Genomic DNA, 20954 nt, shown 5'->3' with positions numbered 1-20954 from the left:
TGAAGCAAGTGGGTGGCTCAATTGAATTGATCAATTTTTTTGCTAAATATCTCATTTTTGAATACAGCTAGACATTATGTGCATATGCACTCCAATTTATGCGTTCTAACCTTAAGCAGTGCTGGCTTCCCCCCCTGTTTTCTTGTAGAGAGGACAAATCAGTCTTTGGAGCAAATTTTAAAATGTTTGGTCGCTGATTAGCACAAGAATTGGTCATTGTTTCTTCCGCTGGCTGAGTTTGCCTTTTAGGCTATGTGCCCATGTAGCGTTTTAAAACGCACATTGAAAACCGGACTCCTTCCCAGAAATCGCGCGTTTTTTTCCGCGCGATTTCACCGCGATTATGTTCGCGATTTTCGCGTACGATATTCAAGCACTTTCCAAGCGATTTGAAGCATCACTTGGAAAGTGAATGACAGGTTGGTCACACTCGTCAAATATAGTGTTTGACAAGTGTGACCAGCTTTTTACTATTTAGGCCGCCTATGCAGCATCAATTGTAAAAGATAGAATGTTAAAAATGAGAAAAATTTAAAAATCGGGGTATATTTACCTTCCGACGTCCCGCGCTGCATTCCCGGGCCTCAGCGTTCCCAGTAATGCCTTGCGGGAAGGAAGGTCCTGTGATGACGTTGGTCTCGCGTTGCTACAGCGATCTCACGAGACCGCTAGAGTCATGCGAGACTACGTCATCACAGGACTTTGCCGCAAGGCATTACTGGGAACGCTGAGGCCCGGGAATGCAGCGCGGGACGTCGGAAGGTAAATATACCCCGATTTTTTATTCTTTTTTTACAGGGGTATGGTGCCCAGGGCCTGGAGGACAGTCTCCTCTCCTCCACACCGTGGGTACCAACCGCACATGAGACGCTTAACTTCCCGCATGGTGGGCATAGCCACATGCGGGAAGTAAGCGATTCTCATGCATTCCTATGGGTGCGGAATCGCGGCAATTCTTTGCGATTCCGCACAAAAGAATGAGCATACTGCGTTTTTTTCCTTTTTTTCATAGGAATGCATGGGGTGCGTCATGTACAAGATTTTTAAACGTTTTTACAGCTTTTTCGCTCCGAAAATCGCGGCAAAAACGCTTAAAAATCGCATCGTGGGCACACAGCCTAACAGTCGGGTTAATCAGTCCACAGGGACCTCGCCGTTTTTCTGTAATTAATGGTTTCATCCTCATTTTGGTAAGGTTTCCCAGATAAGTTTTGGGTGTCCTGGGGTGGATGTCACCATAAAAGAGCTGGGGGATGTTTGAAGGAAGGTTAAAAAGAACATTGGGGGGGCTCAGCATTGGCAGAAGCGGAAGGCCGATAGGAGGCGCTCGTCAGGGGTCACCTTCAAAGTGGGAGATAAGGTATGGCTTTCCTCTAACAATATTAAGTTGAAGGTGCCCTCGCTAAAGTTGCGGATGCATTGGTCCTGTGAGATAGCGCTGTCATTTACTTGGGCAATTCTCGCTTGGCAGCGAACAAAACACATCCTGCCCGTGTTTTCCATCAAACATAGCAGTCCATGCGGTTTATTATGCAGCATAAACCCATAGAAGCAATCAACAAAACTTCACATAAACAGCAGAGCGTCCATTATAGCTTCCCTCTGTAAACCCAGTGTTCACACGGATTGCTCAATGTCCAGCATACAGGCTCTCTTAGCCTCATTTATCTCACCCACGTCAGGGTCTCCACATGGTTCCGTCACTCATGCTGCAGACGTCCATATCACTCCAGGGAACTTTCAGGCTCTGGCAGCCATTACACACAGCCACACACAGGCTGTTAGCCAGGAGACAATCCTGCGCATGGGACCTTCCGCTCTGGACCAACTAGGTCCCTGCATTCACCCCATGTGACCTACCCTGGCCACATTATATGGTCTATAGCCATGCCCACCGAGTCACGTGACTATGACCTCATCACAGGTCCTTCACACACTCACATAGCCTTTTACTACAGGCATTTTCAGACACACCCCTGGGTGGGTTTGTAGGTAACCAGACCCGCCCATGTCTCTAGTTACCTGAAGACTTCTCCCTTACACTTTGAAACAACACCTCAGCAATGATATTGCTGATCACACATACACAAGTCTCCATCTCAAAGCCACCCACTTTGAGATACATAACCATCCTTCAGGATTCTGCCACTCATCCGTTCTCTTGGGACATCCACACAGCGCCCCCCAGCGGACACAGTGGTTACTACACCACAGTCCTTATGAAATTCTTGAGGTGGTCAATCCAGTTGCCTTCCAAATAAAGCTCCCTCGGTCTTTCCGTATTCCTAATATGTTCCACAAGTTGTTGTTGAAGGAATTTATTACCCCTGTTCGGTCTTCTTCGCCCCCGCCTCCTGTTGTTTCTAATGAGGGAATCTTGGAATATGAGGTACTAAGGGTCATTGATTCTCGAAGGGTTCGGAATTCCCTTCAATCCGTGGTACACTGGAAGAGGTATAGACCTGAGGAACGATCATGGGTTCCAGCTCATTCTGTAAGGGCTGATCGGTTGGTCCAGGCCTTTCATCGGAGGTTTCCTGGGAAACCTGGTGGTCTGGTGGCCCCCCTTGAAGAGGTAGTACGGTCACGATCGTCACTCTGTTTCTGTCGGCGGCTGTAAGTCTGTGCTTGGTCTGTGCTGCAATCACCTGTGTTCATTTTCCTTAATCAGGCTTCTACTTAAGCTTGTTCGATCCTATCCCCAGTGTCAACCGTACACTTGCTGTTGCCTGTGGAACATTGATCTCTCTGCGATCTGTGCCGGACCAAGCTTGACTTGATTCTCTTCCCGGACTCAGACCCTATGCTTGTGACCTGACTTCTCTTGTGCCTGCTCCCTGTAAACGGTTTTGTCTCTCTGGCTTTCCTGACCTCGGCTCGTGTATTGCACTTCGTCTCTGACTTACCTTTTTCAAACTACGCCATTTCCTGGACCTGACCTCGGATTTTTTGACCTCCCTTTACAGACCGTAAGTAGTATACATTACAGACCAAAAGTTTGGACACACCTTCTCATTCAAAGAGTTTTCTTTATTTTCACGACTATGAATATTGTAGATTCTCTTTGAAGGCATCAAAACTATGAATTAACACATGTGGAATTATATAATTAACAAAAAAGTGTGAAACAACTGAAAATAGGTCTTATATTCTAGGTTCTTCAAAGTAGCCACCTTTTGCTTTGATTACTGCTTTGCACACTCTTGGCATTCTCTTGATGAGCTTCAAGAGGTAGTCACTGGAAATGGTCTTCCAACAGTCTTGAAGGAGTTCCCAGAGATGCTTAGCACTTGTTGGCCCTTTTGCCTTCACTCTGCGGTCCAGCCCACCCCAAACCATCTCGATTGGGTTCAGGCCTGGTGACTGTGGAGGCCAGGTCATCTGGCGTAGCACCTCATCACTCTCCTACTTGGTCAAATAGCCCTTACACAGCCTGGAGGTATGTTTGGGGTCATTGTCCTGTTGAAAAATAAATGATGGTCCAACTAAACGCAAACCGGATGGAATAGCATGCCGCTGCAAGATGCTGTGGTAGCCATGCTGGTTCAGAATGCCTTCAATTTTGAATAAATCCCCAACAGTGTCACCAGCAAAGCACCCCCACACCATCACACCTCCTCCTCCATGCTTCACGGTGGGAACCAGGCATGTAGAGTCCATCCGTTCACCTTTTCTGCGTCGCACAAAGACACGGTGGTTGGAACCAAAGATCTCAAATTAGGACTCATCAGACCAAAGCACAGATTTCCACTGGTCTAATGTCCATTCCTTGTGTTCTTTAGCCCAAATAAGTCTCTTCTGCTTGTTGCCTGTCCTTAGCAGTGGTTTCCTAGCAGCTATTTTACCATAAAGGCCTGCTGCACAAAATCTCCTCTTAACAGTTGTTGTAGTGATGTGTCTGCTGCTAGAACTCTGTGTGGCATTGACCTGGTCTTTAATCTGAGCTGCTGTTAACCTGTGATTTCTGAGGCTGGTTACTCGGATGAACTTATCCTCCGCAACAGAGGTGACTCTTGGTCTTCCTTTCCTGAAGCGGTCCTCATGTGAGCCAGTTTCTTTGTAGCACTTGATGGTTTTTGCCACTGCACTTGGGGACACTTTCAAAGTTTTCCCAATTTTTCGGACTGACTGACCTTCATTTCTTAAAGTAATGATGGCCACTCGTTTTTCTTTACTTAGCTGCTTTTTTCTTGCCATAATACAAATTCTAACAGTCTATTCAGTAGGACTATCACCTGTGTATCCACCAGACTTCTGCACAACACAACTGATAGTCCCAACCCCATTTAAAAGGCAAGAAATCCCACTTATTAAACATGACAGGGCACACCTGTGAAGTGAAAACCATTTCCGGTGACTACCTCTGGAAGCTCATCAAGAGAAAGCCAAGAGTATGCAAAGCAGTAATCAAAGCAAAAGGTGGCTACTTTGAAGAACCTAGAATATAAGACATTTTCATTGTTTAACACTTTTTTGTTAACTATATAATTCCACGTGTTAATTCATAGTTTTGATGCCTTCAAAGTGAATCTACAATATTCATAGTCGTGAAAATAAAGAAAACTCTTTGAATGAGAAGGTGTGTCCAAACTCTTGGTCTGTACTGTATATATTTACTATAGTGACTCGCATCATATTAACTATAGTGACTCGCATCACAGTTACAAATTTCCAAGCTTTATAAAAACCCAGCGTCCTCTAACCTTGTGCCAAAAAAACAGCAGCCATGGGTTCTTCTAAGCAGTGGCCGAGTACTCGGAAAATGAAAATGGTGGAGATCAACAAAGCTGGAGCAGGCAATAAGAAGACAGCAAAGCGTTTTCAAGTTGCCCTTTCCTCAATTCAAAATGCAATTAAGAAATGTCAGTTAACAGGAACAGTGGAGGTCAAGGTAAGGTCTGTAATACCAAGCACCATTTTTGTGAGAGCTGCTCGTAGTATTGCTTGAGACACAAATAAGAACCCCCGCTTGACTGCAATAGACCATCAGAAAGATTTAGGAGACTCTGGAGGTTTGTACATTGTCCTACTGTTCTGAGACACCTGCACAAATAAGGCATTCATGGAAGAATCATTGGAAAAAAACCTCTCCTGAGTCCTCAGTATAAAATTCAGTGTCAGAAGCATGCAAAAGAACATTTAAACAAGCTTGAAGCATTTTGTAAATAAGTCCTGTGGATCAAGAGGTTAAATTAGAATCATAGAATAGTAGAATTGGAAGGGACCCCCTCCTTGCTCCAGTTTGTTGATGTTTTTTTTAAATGTGGTGCCCAAAACTGGACACAGTATTCCAGATGAGGGCTAACCAAAGGAGTAGAGGGCAATAATGACTTCATGTGATCTAGACTGTATGTTTCTGTTAATATATCCTAGAATTGCATTTGCCTTTTTTGCTGCTGCATCACACTGTTGACTCATATTCAGTCTGTGATCTATTAGTATACCCAAGTCTTTTTCACATGTGTTGTTGCTTAGCCCTATTCCTTCGATTCTGCATATGTCTTTTTCATTTTTATAGCCCAGATGTAGTACTTTGCATTTTTCCCTGTTAAAACCATTCTGTTAGTTGCTGTCCACAGCTCCAGATTATTTATATCTTTTTGAATCCTCTCTCTCTCTTCTCTAGTATTAGCTATCCCTCCTAGCTTTGTGTCGTCAGCAAATTTAATCAGTTTAACCTCAATTCCTTCATCTAAATCATTGATAAAGATGTTGAAGAATACAGGGCTAAGGACAGAGCCCTGTAGTACCCCACTTGAGACATTCTTCCAAATGGATGTGCAGCCATTTACAACCACTCTTTGGGTCCAATCACTAAGCCAGTTATGAATCCACCAAACCGTTGCCTTGTCCATTCCATACTTTGTCATTTTTTCAATAAGGATGGTTTGAGATACTTTGTCAAATGCTTTGCTGAAGACAAGATATACTATATCTACAGCATTTCCCTGATCCACCCAGTCAGTGATTCTGTCATGGAAGAAAATTAAGTTAGTCTGACATTACTTATTAGTTACAAACCCATGCGGACTCTGTTTAATCACTTCATTCTTATCCAGGTACTTACATACATATTTTTTAATAATTTGTTCAATGATCTTTCCTGGTATAGAAGTCAGACTCACCGGCCTATAGTTCCCTGGGTCCACCTTCTTGCTCTTTTTGAAGATAGGAACAACATTTGCTCTTCTCCAGTCTTCTGGAAATTCTCCTGTTCTCGAAGAATTTTCAAAGATTATGGAGAGAAGTTGAAAAATTTCTTCTGCTATCTCCTTCAGTACTCTGGGGTGTCATTCATCTGGACCTGGAGACTTAAATTCATTTAGGTTGGCTTAGCGTTCCCCCACTATCTTTCTGTTTATAGACATCCTGGATTCTTCTATTCCTTTATCAGGACAGTGAGGATCAGTTGATGTTACATTTCCTTTCTGAGAGAAAACAGATTCAAAATAGGAATTTAAAAGTTCGGCATTCTCAACATCTTTCCTTACCATTTCATCATTTTCATCCTGTAAAAATCCTAAAGCTTCTTTGACTTTTCTTTTACTTTTGACATATCCCCAAAATCCTTTATTATTGCTTTTAATACAAAAATGGTGGGGGGAACCCTTATTATTGCTTTTGACGTCTTTTGCAAGCCTTAATTCATTGTCAGCTTTAGTAATCTGATTTGTGCCCTGCAGGTTCTGCAGACAGCATTATATTCTTTTTTAGATATGCCTCCCTCTTTCCATTTGATCAACATTTCTTTCTTCCTTTTTAGCATGTGCTTAAGTTCTGTGTTCATCCATCCTAGTTTCCTTAAATGCTTTGTGTTCTTCCCTCTTTTTGGAATTGTTAACGATTTTACTTTGAGAATTTCATTTTTCAAGATTTCCCATCCTTCTTGGACATTTTATGTCCTTAAGGATATCCAGCTATTGGATCCCTCCAATTCTCTTTCTGAGTCCCTTAAAATCTGCCTTTCTGAAATCTAACCTTGAAGTCTGAGTCTTCACAGGTCTTCCTCCTCTAGTTATCCACAATTCTAAAATAGCATGGTCGCTACCTCCTAGGATCACAACCACTCTAAACTCATCAACCAATTCCTCCCTGTTTATAAGGATTAGATCCAAGGTAGCTGATCCCCTTGTTTTCTCCCCTACCTTTTGGAAGATAAAGTTGTCAGCAAGAGAGGATAAGAATTTGCTTGACCTGTTAATTTTGCCTGAGAGAGAATCCCAACAAATGTCTGGATAGTTGAAATCTCCCATGACAACTATGTCATATTTTTGGAGAACTTGGCCATTTGATGCATAAAGAGTTCATCCATATCTTCAGCTTGCACAGGCGGCCTGTAGTAAATGCCTACAATGGTGTCCTTTCCATTGTTCTGTCCTTGTATTCTTACTCAAACAGTTTCCTCAGAACTCCCAGTCTCTGAAGCTTCAATCTCTGTGCAGATATACGCTTTTCTAACATACAATGCGACACCTCCTCCTCGTTTATCAAGTCTGTTTCTTACAAATAAGTTGTATCCTTCTAGCCTTGTATTCCAATCATGTGTATCGTCCCTGTCATGGTTTATTCAGGATGTTTGGACAAATGGTGCAGGGATTAATAGGGAGAGCCTCTCTTTGACGCTAGGGAGGGTTTTTATAGCTTCAGGTGAGCACCCCTCACTGTCGTTTATACTCCTTGCGTGAGTGTGCCCGACCCTGCTTCGTTTGTGCCTCGTGCCTGTTCTCGTATGTTTGCCTGGTGTACGACATGTTGTGGACTCGGTTTACGTCTTTTGGATTCTGACTTTGTATCTGTGTGCCCGACCCGTGTATGACCCCCTGGCTTTGTCTGACCTCCCTACGTTTGCTCCCCCGGTACCTCTGGTGCTATCTTGTGTATGACCCTCAGCTTCTACTGACTATTCTCTGGTTATCGCTCCTGTACTACCCTGCCCGACCCGTGTATGATTCCTTGGCTCTTCTGACTACCGTTACAGTTTAATCGCTGTTCAGCACTGATACCTCTGACCAGCGCTGCTGCATCTCGGAGGTGAGCTCCGCCCACTCTCCTGACGTGCGGTCACATGATAGGAAGGTCCTGCGGGCACTGAGCGCTTCTCTGCCGCTCCTCCCCTCCCGCAGGTCCTGGAGCAAGTTCCTCACCTAACGCTGTGCTCCTGCCCGGCCTCTGTCACTACTGCGCCTCCTGTGCACTGGCTGTCTGAACAAGGACCCCTGCCACCTGACAGGCACACCACTCCTGACTGCAGTCACGGTAAGCGTGACAGTCCCACCAAGTTTCAGTGATTCCAATGACATCATATTTCTTTTCCTGTGTTAGTAGTTCCATTTCTCCTTGTTTGTTGCCCATGCTTTGTGCATTAGTATAGAAACATTTTAGTTTGTGATTGGTTTCTCTTTCTCCAATATTTTTATTATTTAGATTCTTTTGTCTTTGTTCTTCCTTTCCACTTCTAATAGCAGAGTTCTCAATAGCATTTGTCAGGTGTATGGCTTTTTCTGGCCTTTTGCTTCCCTTCCCACATTGTTCTAATATAAAGCTCTCCTTACAAGTGTAGCAAGGCGACTTCCAAATACATGTGTTCCAGTCTTCGTAAGGTGCACCCCATCTCTAGCAAGTAGTCCATCGTAAAGGTAATTCACTCCGTGATCCATAAATCCAAATCGTTGCTGACGGTACCATCGACGTAGCCAGTTGTTCACCTGCAGAATCTTATTCCACCTCCTTGTTCCATGGCCATCCACTGGGAGGATGGAAGAGAAGACCACCTGCGCTCCCAGTTCTTTCACTTTCTTGCCTAAGTCTTCAAAGTCTCTGCAGATGGTTTCCAGGTCGTTTCTTGCGGTGTCATTTGTCCCCACATGTAGTAGCAGGAATGGGTAGTCATCTGTAGGTCTGAAGAGTCCTGATATCCTGTCAGACACATCTTTAATTTTTGCACCTGGAAGACAGCACATTTCTCTTGAAGTTATATCCGGTCTGCAGATAGCGGCCTCTGTTCCTCTCAACAGGGAATCCCCCATGACCACCACTCTCCGTTTCTTCTTCACAACATATTTCTTTCTCCATCCAGGAGGACTCTGAAGGCGTACAAGGTTGCTGTTTGTGGGCAAAGTCTTATCCTGATGTGTTTCTTCATCGTTTTCCTGCGTGAGAGCCTGGTACTGGATCCTGAGAAGTATGGGTGCTGACTGCCTCCTGATCCTCCTGCTTCTCTGGGTCACATGTCTCCATTCCTCTGTTTCTTCAGGTGCACTTCGAATTTCTTCTCTTTCTGTAACATGAAGAGATAATTCTGCTCTGTCTAAGAACTCTTCACCTTCCTTAATGATCTTCATTGTAGCTAACCTCTCCTCGAGACTTTGCACCTTTTCCTCCAATAGGAACACAAGCTGCATTTGTGGCATGTGAAGTTTGGGTTTTCCACTGGTAAGTCTGTGAACATATAGCAAGAAATGCAGCTCACCAAATGGCTCCTGGCCTCTTCCATGTTCTTATTGTTAATGATATATGAAAGCGGTGAAAAACGTGCCAAATTTCGGGTATCATTAGGCGCGCAGTTTATCGATGTCCTCCTTTCAGCTGCAACTGCCAAAATCCAGTGTTCTTTGAGCTCGCGGAGACTCTTCACTTATCCCAGAATGCACTGGGAATATGCAAATTCTCTCCTCAGGACTCCTCCCCTAGTTTGGGGAGGAGTCCTGAGGAGAGAACGCAAGGTATGCGTGGAGAAAAAAGGGTAATGAATTTCATGAAAAGAACATCTTGCCAACCATTAAACATGGGTGGATCAATCATGCATTGAGGGTGTGTCGCATCCAATGGCACGGGGAACATTTTACAGGTAGAGGGAAGAATGGATTCAGAGAAACTTTAACAAATTTTTGATGCAAACATAACACAAATGTAAATAGCTGAAGATGAAAAGAGGAAGAGGACGGCTTCTACAAATGGATAATGATCCTAAACACACTTCAAAATCCACTATAGACGACCTCACAAGGTGCAAGCTGAAGGTTTTACAATGGCCCTCACAGTCCCTGATCTGAACATCATTGATAATCTGTGTCTAGACCTCAAAATAAAGGATGCAAGATGACCCGGGAATCTCACAGAACTGGAAGAATCAATGAAAATCCCTCATACAAGAATTGAAAGCCTCTTGGCCGGTTACAAAAGTGTTTACAAGCTGTGATAATTTCAAAAGGGGGTGATACTAGGTACTAACCATACAGGGTGCGCAAACTTTTACATCAGCCCATTTTCCAATGTTTGAAAGATAAAATATGAATATATATGTAAATACACTGCTCAAAAAAATAAAGAGATCAAATATCACATCCTAGATCTAAATGAATGAAATATTCTCATTGAACACTTTGTTCTGTACAAAGTTGAATGTGCTGTCAACATAATCACACAAAAATCATCAATGGAAATCACATTTTTGAACCAATGGAGGCCTGGATTTGGAGAGACCCCCAAAATGAAAGTGGAAACAAGTCAAAATAAAAATCAAAACAAGACAAAATTAAAGTAGAAACAAGTCAAAATGATGCTCAGTAGTGAGTGTTGCCTCCACGTGCCTGTATGACCTCCCTACGACAACTGGGCATGCTCCTGATGAGGCAGCAGATGGTCTCCTGAGGGATCTCCTCCCAGACCTGGACTAAAGCATCCGCCAACTCCTGGACAGTTTGTGGTGCAACGTTACGTTGGTGGATGGAGCGAGACATGCTGTCCCAGATGAGCTCAATCGGATTCAGGTTAGTGGGTCAGTAATGGTGTGGGGTGGCATTTCTTTGGAGGGCCACACAGCCCTCCATGTGCTCACCAGAGGTAGCCTAATGGACATTATTTACCGAGATGAGATCCACAGACCCCTTGTGAGACCATATGCTGGTGCAGTTGGCCCTGGGTTCCTCCTAATGCAGGACAATGCCAGACCTCATGTGGCTGGAGTGTGTCAGCAGCTCCTGCAAGATGAAGGCATTGAAGCTATGGACTGGCCTGCTCGTTCCCTAGACCTGAATTCGATTGAGCACATCTGGGACAGCATGCTTTGCTCCATCCACCAACGTAACGTTGCACCAGACTGTCCAGGAGTTGGCGGATGCTTTAGTCCAGGTCTGGGAGGAGATCCCTCAGGAGACCATACGCTGCCTCATCAGGAACATGCCCAGGCATTTTAGGGAGGTCATACAGGTACTTGGAGGCCACACACAATACTGAGCCTCATTTTGACCAGTTTCCACTTTAATTTTGTCTTGTTTTGATTTTTATTTTGACTTGTTTCCACTTTCATTTTGGGGGTCTCTCCAAATCCAGGCTTCCAATGGTTCAAAAATGTGATTTCCATTGACGATTTTTGTGTGATCATGTTGACAGCACATTCAACTTTGTACAAAACAAAGTATTCAATGAGAATATTTAATTTATTTAGATTTCGGAAGTGTTATTCAAGTGTTCCCTTTATTTCTTTGAGCAGTGTATATATTTGTTTTGTCTAAAATACATAGGTAAGGTGTCACCTTTAACTGTAGTCCTTGTAGAGCTCATGTCATCTGCAACTTGCTTAACTCACCACCCACAAAGATGGCCACACACTGGACCTCATCTTCACCCGCCTCTGCTCCCTATCTAACCTCTCTAACTCACCTCTTCCTCTCTCTGACCACAACCTTCTCACATTCTCTTCCCTCTACACTCCATGTCTACAATCCCCACCCCACAAACGTTCACACCCTCGCAGGAATCTTAAACACCTTCACCTACACTCATTCTCTGAATCCCTCCTCCCTCTTAAAGATATAAGTTCCTTACACAATGCAGATGACGCTGCTGCTCTATATAACACCACAATAGCTGTAGCTTTTTTAATCCGCTGCCCCACTTACACATACCAAAACTCGCAAAATCAACAGACAGCCCTGGCACACGAGCCTGACCAAAGAGCTGAGGCGAGCTTCCAGGGCTGCTGAGCGCAGATGGAAAAGATCCCACTCCAACGAGCACTTCATCGCATTCAAACAGTCCCTCACTACTTTCAAGACCACACTCGCCACAGCTAAACACACATACTTCTCATCTCTCATATCCTCCCTGTCTCACAACCCTAAACAGTTATTCAACACCTTCAATTCTCTCCTCCGCCCCCCAGCACCTCCTCCCTCCCCACTCATCTCAGCTGAAGACTTTGCCTCATTTTTCAAGCAGAAGATTGATAACATCAGAGACAGTTTTGGTCAACAACCCCCAGAGCCCTTCCTCCCGACTTCCCAGCCCTCCACCTTCAAATCCAACTTCTCCACCATTACAGAAGATCGACTCTCCACTCTACTCTCAAGATCACCTCTCACCACCTGTGCACTCGACCCGATCCCATCCCACTTCATACCAAACCTCACCACAGTCTTCATCCCAACCCTAACCCATCTCTTAAACCTATCACTAACAACTGGTGCTTTCCCCTCAAGCTTTAAACATGCCTCCATCACACCTATCCTCAAAAAGCCCTCTCTTGACCCATCCTCTGTATCTAACTATCGCCCTATATCACTTCTCCCCTACGCCTCCAAGCTACTGGAACAACACGTCTACCTTGAACTGTCCTCCCATCTCTCTTCTTGCTCCCTCTTCGACCGCTTACAATCTGGCTTCCGGTCACACCACTCAACTGAAACTGCCCTTACTAAGGTCACCAATGACCTCTTAACCGCCAAGAGCAAGCGACACTACTCTGTCCTCCTCCTCCTGGACCTGTCGGCTGCCTTTGACACAGTGGACCATTCCCTATTATTACAGACCCTCTCATCCCTCGGCATCACAGACTTGGCCCTATCCTGGATCTCATCATACCTAACAGACCGGACATTCAGCGTCTCCCACTCACACACCACCTCCTCACCTCGCCCCCTATCTGTCGGAGTCCCACAAGGTTCAGTCCTTGGGCCCCTGCTATTCTCTATTTACACCTTTGGCCTGGGACAGCTCATAGAATCTCATGGCTACTATCTCTACGCTGATGACACACAGACCTACATCTCTGGACCAGATATCACCTCCCTACTAACAAGAATCCCTCAATGTCTGTCCACTATTTCATCCTTCTTCTCCGCTAGATTTCTGAAACTCAACATGGACAAAACAGAATTCATCATCTATCCCCCATCTCACGTGACCCCCCCCTACGAACCTATCAATTACAGTAAATGACTGCCCACTCTCACCAGTCCCACAAGCTCGCTGCCTCGGAGTAATACTTGACGTTGATCTCTCCTTCAAACCACATATCCAAGCCCTTTCCACTTCCTGCCGACTTCAACTCAAAAATATTTCACGAATCCGTTCATTCCTCAACCAAGAATCTGCAAAAACCCTAGTCCATGCCCTCATCATCACTCACCTTGACTACTGCAACCTCCTGCTCTGTGGCCTCCCCTCAAACACTCTCGCACCCCTCCAATCTATTCTAAACTCTGCTGCCCGACTAATTCACCTGTCCCCCTGCTATTCCCCAGCTTCTCCCCTCTGTCAATCCCTTCACTGGCTCCCAATTGCCCAGAGACTCCAGTACAAAACCCTAACCATGACATACAAAGCCATCCACAACCTGTCTCCTCCATACATCTGTGACCTCGTCTCCCGGTACTTTCCCGCACGCAACCTCCGATCCTCACAAGATCTCCTTCTCTACTCCCCTCTTATTTCCTCTTCCCACAATCGCAGACAAGATTTCTCTCGCGCATCACCCCTACTCTGGAACTCTCTACCACAACATATCAGACTCTCACCTACCATCGAAACCTTCAAGAAGAGCCTGTAGATCCACCTCTTCCGACAAGCCTACAACCTGCAGTAACCACCGATCCACCAAACCGCTGCACGACCAGCTCTACCCTCGCCTACTGTATCCTCACCCATCCCTTGTAGATTGTGAGCCCTCGCGGGCAGGGTCCTCTCTCCTCCTGTACCAGTTATGACTTGTATTGTTTAAGATTATTGTACTTGTTTTTATGTATACCCCTCCTTAACTGTAAAGCGCCATGGAATAAATGGTGCTATAACAATAAATAATAATAATAATAATAATAATAATAATAATAATAATAACTGTCCACAACAACAGCAATTTTGACCAGGGGTGTCCAAAGTTTTACATACCACAGTATACGCTTCAATAGTAGTATGGGGAGTGATACTTTATTGTAACGATTTCTTGATGCATGAGGAGGATGAAAAGGAGAGACACCTGACGAGAAATCCAGAGGTAAAGGCTTCATGTCCCAGAAGAAGCCAGAAGCAGAGGATCCATCAGGGAGAGATACAAGTTACTCTGCTGATAAAGGTCACTTGTCTGTGTGCGATGAAAGAATCGAGGCCGCGGAGATCAGATAAGGGCACACACTGCCATGTAGAGACGGGCGACCCCGACAATGACACGTCCGACACATCGCAAAGGTAGGACCAGAACCAGATGTAAGAGCCGAAACCGGGAGCTTCTACATGACCGAGCATTGTCCGCTGTGTGTATATGGAGAGAGGGTCCGACAAGACCCCAGAGCACCAGAGCCCGCAGTGAGAATGTACAATACACACGTCTCTACTCACCTGGACGAACCCGGAGCTTCTCCACCACAACGTCCGAGTACAGATCCCGGTGTCCATCTACAAAATCCCACTCCTCCACGGAGAAATAGAGAGCGACGTCCTGACACCGGAGAGGAACCTGACAACCAACGAGAGCGACATCACCCAGAATCCTCCAGTGTATAATCTCCCAGCAGTCTCCTCTCATCACCCAGAATCCTCCAGTGTACACTGTATAATCTCCCAGCAGTCTCCTCTCATCACCCAGAATCCTCCAGTGTATACTGTATAATTTCCCAGCAGTCTCCTCTCATCACCCAGAATCCTCCAGTGTATACTGTATAATCTCCCAGCAGTCTCCTCTCATCACCCAGAATCCTCCAGTGTACACTGTATAATCTCCCAGCAGTCTCCTCCCAATCACCCAGAATCCTCCAGTGTACACTTTATAATCTCCCAGCAGTCTCCTCCCAATCACCCAGAATCCTCCAGTGTACACTGTATAATCTCCCAGCAGTCTCCTCTCATCACCCAGAATCCTCCAGTGTATACTGTATAATTTCCCAGCAGTCTCCTCTCATCACCCATAATCCTCCAATGTACACTGTATAATCTCCCAGCAGTCTCCTCCCAATCACCCAGAATCCTCCAGTGTATACTGTATAATCTTCCAGCAGTCTCCTCTCATCACCCAGAATCCTCCAGTGTACACTGTATAATCTCCCAGCAGTCTCCTCTCATCACCCAGAATCCTCCAGTGTATACTGTATAATCTTCCAGCAGTCTCCTCTCATCACCCAGAATCCTCCAGTGTACACTGTATAATCTCCCAGCAGTCTCCTCTCATCATCCAGAATCCTCCAGTGTACACTGTATAATCTCCCAGCAGTCTCCTCTCATCACCCAAAATCCTCCAGTGTATACTGTATAATCTCCCAGCAGTCTCCTCTCCTCACCCAGAATCCTCCAGTGTATACTGTATAATCTCCCAGCAGTCTCCTCTCATCACCCAGAATCCTCCAGTGTATACTGTATAATCTCCCAGCAGTCTCCTCTCATCACCCAGAATCCTCCAGTGTACACTGTATAATCTCCCAGCAGTCTCCTCTCATCACCCAGAATCCTCCAGTGTATACTGTATAATCTCCCAGCAGTCTCCTCTCATCACCCAGAATCCTCCAGTGTATACTGTATAATCTCCCAGCAGTCTCCTCTCATCACCCAGAATCCTCCAGTGTATAATCTCCCAGCAGTCTCCTCTCATCACCCAGAATCCTCCAGTATATACTGTATAATCTCCCAGCAGTCTCCTCTCATCACCCAGAATCCTCCAGTGTATACTGTATAATCTCCCAGCAGTCTCCTCTCATCACCCAGAATCCTCCAGTGTATACTGTATAATCTCCCAGCAGTCTCCTCTCATCACACAGAATCCTCCAGTATATACTGTATAATCTCCCAGCAGTCTCCTCTCATCACCCAGAATCCTCCAGTGTATACTGTATAATCTCCCAGCAGTCTCCCCTCATCATCCAGAATCCTCCAGTGTACACTGTATAATCTCCCAGCAGTCTCCTCTCCTCACCCAGAATCCTCCAGTGTATACTGTATAATCTCCCAGCAGTCTCCTCTCATCACCCAGAATCCTCCAGTGTATACTGTATAATCTCCCAGCAGTCTCCTCTCATCACCCAGAATCCTCCAGTGTATACTGTATAATCTCCCAGCAGTCTCCTCTCATCACCCAGAATCCTCCAGTGTGTACTGTATACTCTCCCAGCAGTCTCCTCTCATCACCCAGAATCCTCCAGTGTGTACTGTATAATCTCCCAGCAGTCTCCTCTCATCACCCAGAATCCTCCAGTGTACACTGTATAACTTCCCAGCAGTCTCCTCTCATCACCCAGAATCCTCCAGTGTATACTGTATAATCTCCCAGCAGTCTCCTCTCATCACTCAGAATCCTCCAGTGTATACTGTATAATCTCCCAGCAGTCTCCTCTCATCACCCAGAATCCTCCAGTGTATACTGTATAATCTCCCAGCAGTCTCCTCTCATCACCCAGAATCCTCCAGTGTATACTGTATAATATCCCAGCAGTCTCCTCTCCTCACCCAGAATCCTCCAGTGTATACTGTATAATCTCCCAGCAGTCTCCTCTCATCACCCAGAATCCTCCAGTGTGTACTGTATAATCTCCCAGCAGTCTCCTCTCATCACCCAGAATCCTCCAGTGTGTACTGTATAATCTCCCAGCAGTCTCCTCTCATCACCCAGAATCCTCCAGTGTACACTGTATAACTTCCCAGCAGTCTCCTCTCATCACCCAGAATCCTCCAGTGTATACTGTATAATCTCCCAGCAGTCTCCTCTCATCACCCAGAATCCTCCAGTGTATACTGTATAATCTTCCAGCAGTCTCCTCTCATCACCCAGAATCCTCCAGTGTACACTGTATAATCTCCCAGCAGTCTCCTCTCATCATCCAGAATCCTCCAGTGTACACTGTATAATCTCCCAGCAGTCTCCTCTCATCACCCAGAATCCTCCAGTGTATACTGTATAATCTCCCAGCAGTCTCCTCTCATCACCCAGAATCCTCCAGTGTATACTGTATAATCTCCCAGCAGTCTCCTCTCATCACCCAGAATCCTCCAGTGTATAATCTCCCAGCAGTCTCCTCTCATCACCCAGAATCCTCCAGTATATACTGTATAATCTCCCAGCAGTCTCCTCTCATCACCCAGAATCCTCCAGTGTATACTGTATAATCTCCCAGCAGTCTCCTCTCATCACCCAGAATCCTCCAGTGTATACTGTATAATCACCCAGCAGTCTCCTCTCATCACACAGAATCCTCCAGTATATACTGTATAATCTCCCAGCAGTCTCCTCTCATCACCCAGAATCCTCCAGTGTATACTGTATAATCTCCCAGCAGTCTCCCCTCATCATCCAGAATCCTCCAGTGTACACTGTATAATCTCCCAGCAGTCTCCTCTCCTCACCCAGAATCCTCCAGTGTATACTGTATAATCTCCCAGCAGTCTCCTCTCATCACCCAGAATCCTCCAGTGTATACTGTATAATCTCCCAGCAGTCTCCTCTCATCACCCAGAATCCTCCAGTGTATACTGTATAATCTCCCAGCAGTCTCCTCTCATCACCCAGAATCCTCCAGTGTGTACTGTATACTCTCCCAGCAGTCTCCTCTCATCACCCAGAATCCTCCAGTGTGTACTGTATAATCTCCCAGCAGTCTCCTCTCATCACCCAGAATCCTCCAGTGTACACTGTATAACTTCCCAGCAGTCTCCTCTCATCACCCAGAATCCTCCAGTGTATACTGTATAATCTCCCAGCAGTCTCCTCTCATCACTCAGAATCCTCCAGTGTATACTGTATAATCTCCCAGCAGTCTCCTCTCATCACCCAGAATCCTCCAGTGTATACTGTATAATCTCCCAGCAGTCTCCTCTCATCACCCAGAATCCTCCAGTGTATACTGTATAATATCCCAGCAGTCTCCTCTCCTCACCCAGAATCCTCCAGTGTATACTGTATAATCTCCCAGCAGTCTCCTCTCATCACCCAGAATCCTCCAGTGTGTACTGTATAATCTCCCAGCAGTCTCCTCTCATCACCCAGAATCCTCCAGTGTGTACTGTATAATCTCCCAGCAGTCTCCTCTCATCACCCAGAATCCTCCAGTGTACACTGTATAACTTCCCAGCAGTCTCCTCTCATCACCCAGAATCCTCCAGTGTATACTGTATAATCTCCCAGCAGTCTCCTCTCATCACCCAGAATCCTCCAGTGTATACTGTATAATCTCCCAGCAGTCTCCTCTCATCACCCAGAATCCTCCAGTGTATACTGTATAATCTCCCAGCAGTCTCCTCTCATCACCCAGAATCCTCCAGTGTATACTATATAATCTCCCAGCAGTCTCCTCTCCTCACCCAGAATCCTCCAGTGTATACTGTATAACCTCCCAGCAGTCTCCTCTCATCACCCAGAATCCTCCAGTGTATACTGTATAATCTCCCAGCAGTCTCCTCTCCTCACCCAGAATCCTCCAGTGTACACTGTATAATCTCCCAGCAGTCTCCTCTCCTCACCCAGAATCCTCCAGTGTATACTGTATAATCTCCCAGCAGTCTCCTCTCATCACCCAGAATCCTCCAGTGTATACTGTATAATCTCCCAGCAGTCTCCTCTCCTCACCCAGAATCCTCCAGTGTACACTGTATAATCTCCCAGCAGTCTCCTCTCCTCACCCAGAATCCTCCAGTGTACACTGTATAATCTCCCAGCAGTCTCCTCTCCTCACCCAGAATCCTCCAGTGTACACTGTATAATCTCCCAGCAGTCTCCTCTCATCACCCAGAATCCTCCAGTGTACACTGTATAATCTCCCAGCAGTCTCCTCTCCGCTCATCACCCAGAATCCTCCAGTGTATACTGTATAATCTCCCAGCAGTCTCCTCTCATCACCCAGAATCCTCCAGTGTATACTGTATAATCTCCCAGCAGTCTCCTCTCATCACCCAGAATCCTCCAGTGTACACTATATAATCTCCCAGCAGTCTCCTCTCCTCTCATCACCCAGAATCCTCCAGTGTACACTGTATAATCTCCCAGCAGTCACCTCTCCGGTCAGCAGCTCAGTGATCTTGGTGGTGAGTTGTAGGATCTTCTCCTCAGGGGATGGAGAGTGCGGGGGAGGGATTGCGGTGGGTCTCCGTCGTCCAGGCTCGTGGTGGTAGATGATGGGAGTCTCATGGTCGTCGGACGGTTTCCTCACTATGGTGTAATCCTGTGAGGACAGACAGTGGGAGAGAGAAGCCGCCATCAGTATTTTATCGCTGATTCTTTATTTTACTGCAGAAATCAATTTCTCGTTTTAGCAAACTCCATAATGGAAATGATATGCTAATGAGATGCAGGTGCAGTGGACGGGCTCCGCCCTGACAGCTGTCTGGCTCCTCCCATATTCTGCGGCCTTCCTCCAGGTCTTGTCAATGACAGACATGATGCCGGCAGCAGGTGGGAGACGGCAGAGCGGCAGCCCGACCCCGACACGTGTCATCTCCACAAGAAAGGGGAGGATTTCCTCAGCATCATGGCGCGTCCACATTGATGCCATTAGTTGTGGGTGTAGAGTCCTGATGGCAGGTTCTCTCTGAGATAATAATTGGATTATTCGGATGTGATAAGTCCACCAGCAGCACATGGGATTGTCCACTCTCCAATTCATGGGGCTGTCCTGAGAAGGCGGATCCACCAAGCTGCAGATCACAGATCACTCGTACCCAGCAGGCAGGAGGACACGTGGGGCAGTAAGGACCCAGACAGCAGGCAAAGACGACAGGATGCTCGAGAATCGGAGAACGGGTGGCCAAGAAAACATGATGGACACCAGACATAAGGAAAGTAACGCAGCCGTCATGGTGGCTGTACGAAAATCACATTATCAGGAGGTCTAATCCTACCTCCACATGGTAACACAAAGCCCTTTACAGAGACACAAAACACCGATGTATGGGGAATAATGGCCGTGGGGGTTATTTAGAACTGAAATAACCATACATTACAATAATCAATACACCAATAAATGACTCCTAAATACTAAAATCCACCAAGAAAATACTGGACGAAATCTCCCAGAAGGACATGGGCTTAAAAAGCCGTGCCCCCCAAAACCGCACAGCCATTTCTCAGTTATGGACTGATAATCTAAATAAAAAATGTCCAAGTCAGTATGTAAGAGATGAAGAAGATCATTCCTGTAACTCCAGGAGTGAAACCTTCCAAATCTTTATGTCTAAAAGAAAACTAGCTAATAAAAGCGTAAACCTCTTATCACAATAATGTGGAATCTGATTTCCATTCCCTACACGTTGCTAGAATTTTCTGCTTCCTTCAGATCTGCTGGAGACAAGCGACCCCCTCCTTCCCCTCCGCCCCAGCAGCTGTGTGTCTTCTCCGCCTGCAGGTAACACTCTGTAACCTGAAACTACACCTCACTCCTTCCTGTCGCCCCTCCCAAAGGAATGGCTTTGACTCCTCAGACCATGCGGGACTGTCCCATAGCCTATAATGAGAGGTTATTCATTTGGTCGTAATACAACATGAGATTGTGATAAAAAAATGAAACCTACACAGTTGGAGCGAGCTTCGATTGAGCATCTCTTCAGCGTCTCTTGGTAGTCGCTAGCACCGACAGAATCCGAGAAATGGATTTCTCCTGAACAGAGTGGACTAGCTAGTCCGAGTGTAGACTCATTAGAAAGCTAATTTCAAATTAAGATGACTGATAGAATAACGGCAGACCTACTAGGTTTTCAAGCCCAGTTAT

At 45.8% G+C, this 20954-nt stretch overlaps 1 protein-coding gene across 1 annotated transcript in view; it reads right to left on the bottom strand.

Annotated features, from left to right (window-relative positions):
* LOC141078577 (uncharacterized) overlaps positions 1-19463 on the bottom strand; it is a 184657-nt gene extending 165194 nt beyond the window's left edge. The window contains exons 1-2 of the mRNA XM_073565204.1: positions 19245-19463; positions 14614-14731 (exon numbers count right to left, since the gene is read on the bottom strand). Of these exons, the coding sequence (XP_073421305.1) occupies positions 14614-14731; positions 19245-19448 (322 nt within the window). The 5' untranslated portion in view covers positions 19449-19463. The remainder of the gene's footprint in view (positions 1-14613; positions 14732-19244) is intronic.
* Positions 19464-20954: the final 1491 nt, after the last annotated feature.

Source organism: Dendrobates tinctorius, unplaced genomic scaffold, assembly GCF_039654945.1.
Source record: "Dendrobates tinctorius isolate UK_male_01 unplaced genomic scaffold, ASM3965494v1 ptg000582l, whole genome shotgun sequence".
NCBI classification, from domain to species: domain Eukaryota; kingdom Metazoa; phylum Chordata; class Amphibia; order Anura; family Dendrobatidae; genus Dendrobates; species Dendrobates tinctorius.
Note: the sequence above shows the minus strand (reverse complement) of the source record. Positions and strands in the feature narration are given on the sequence as shown.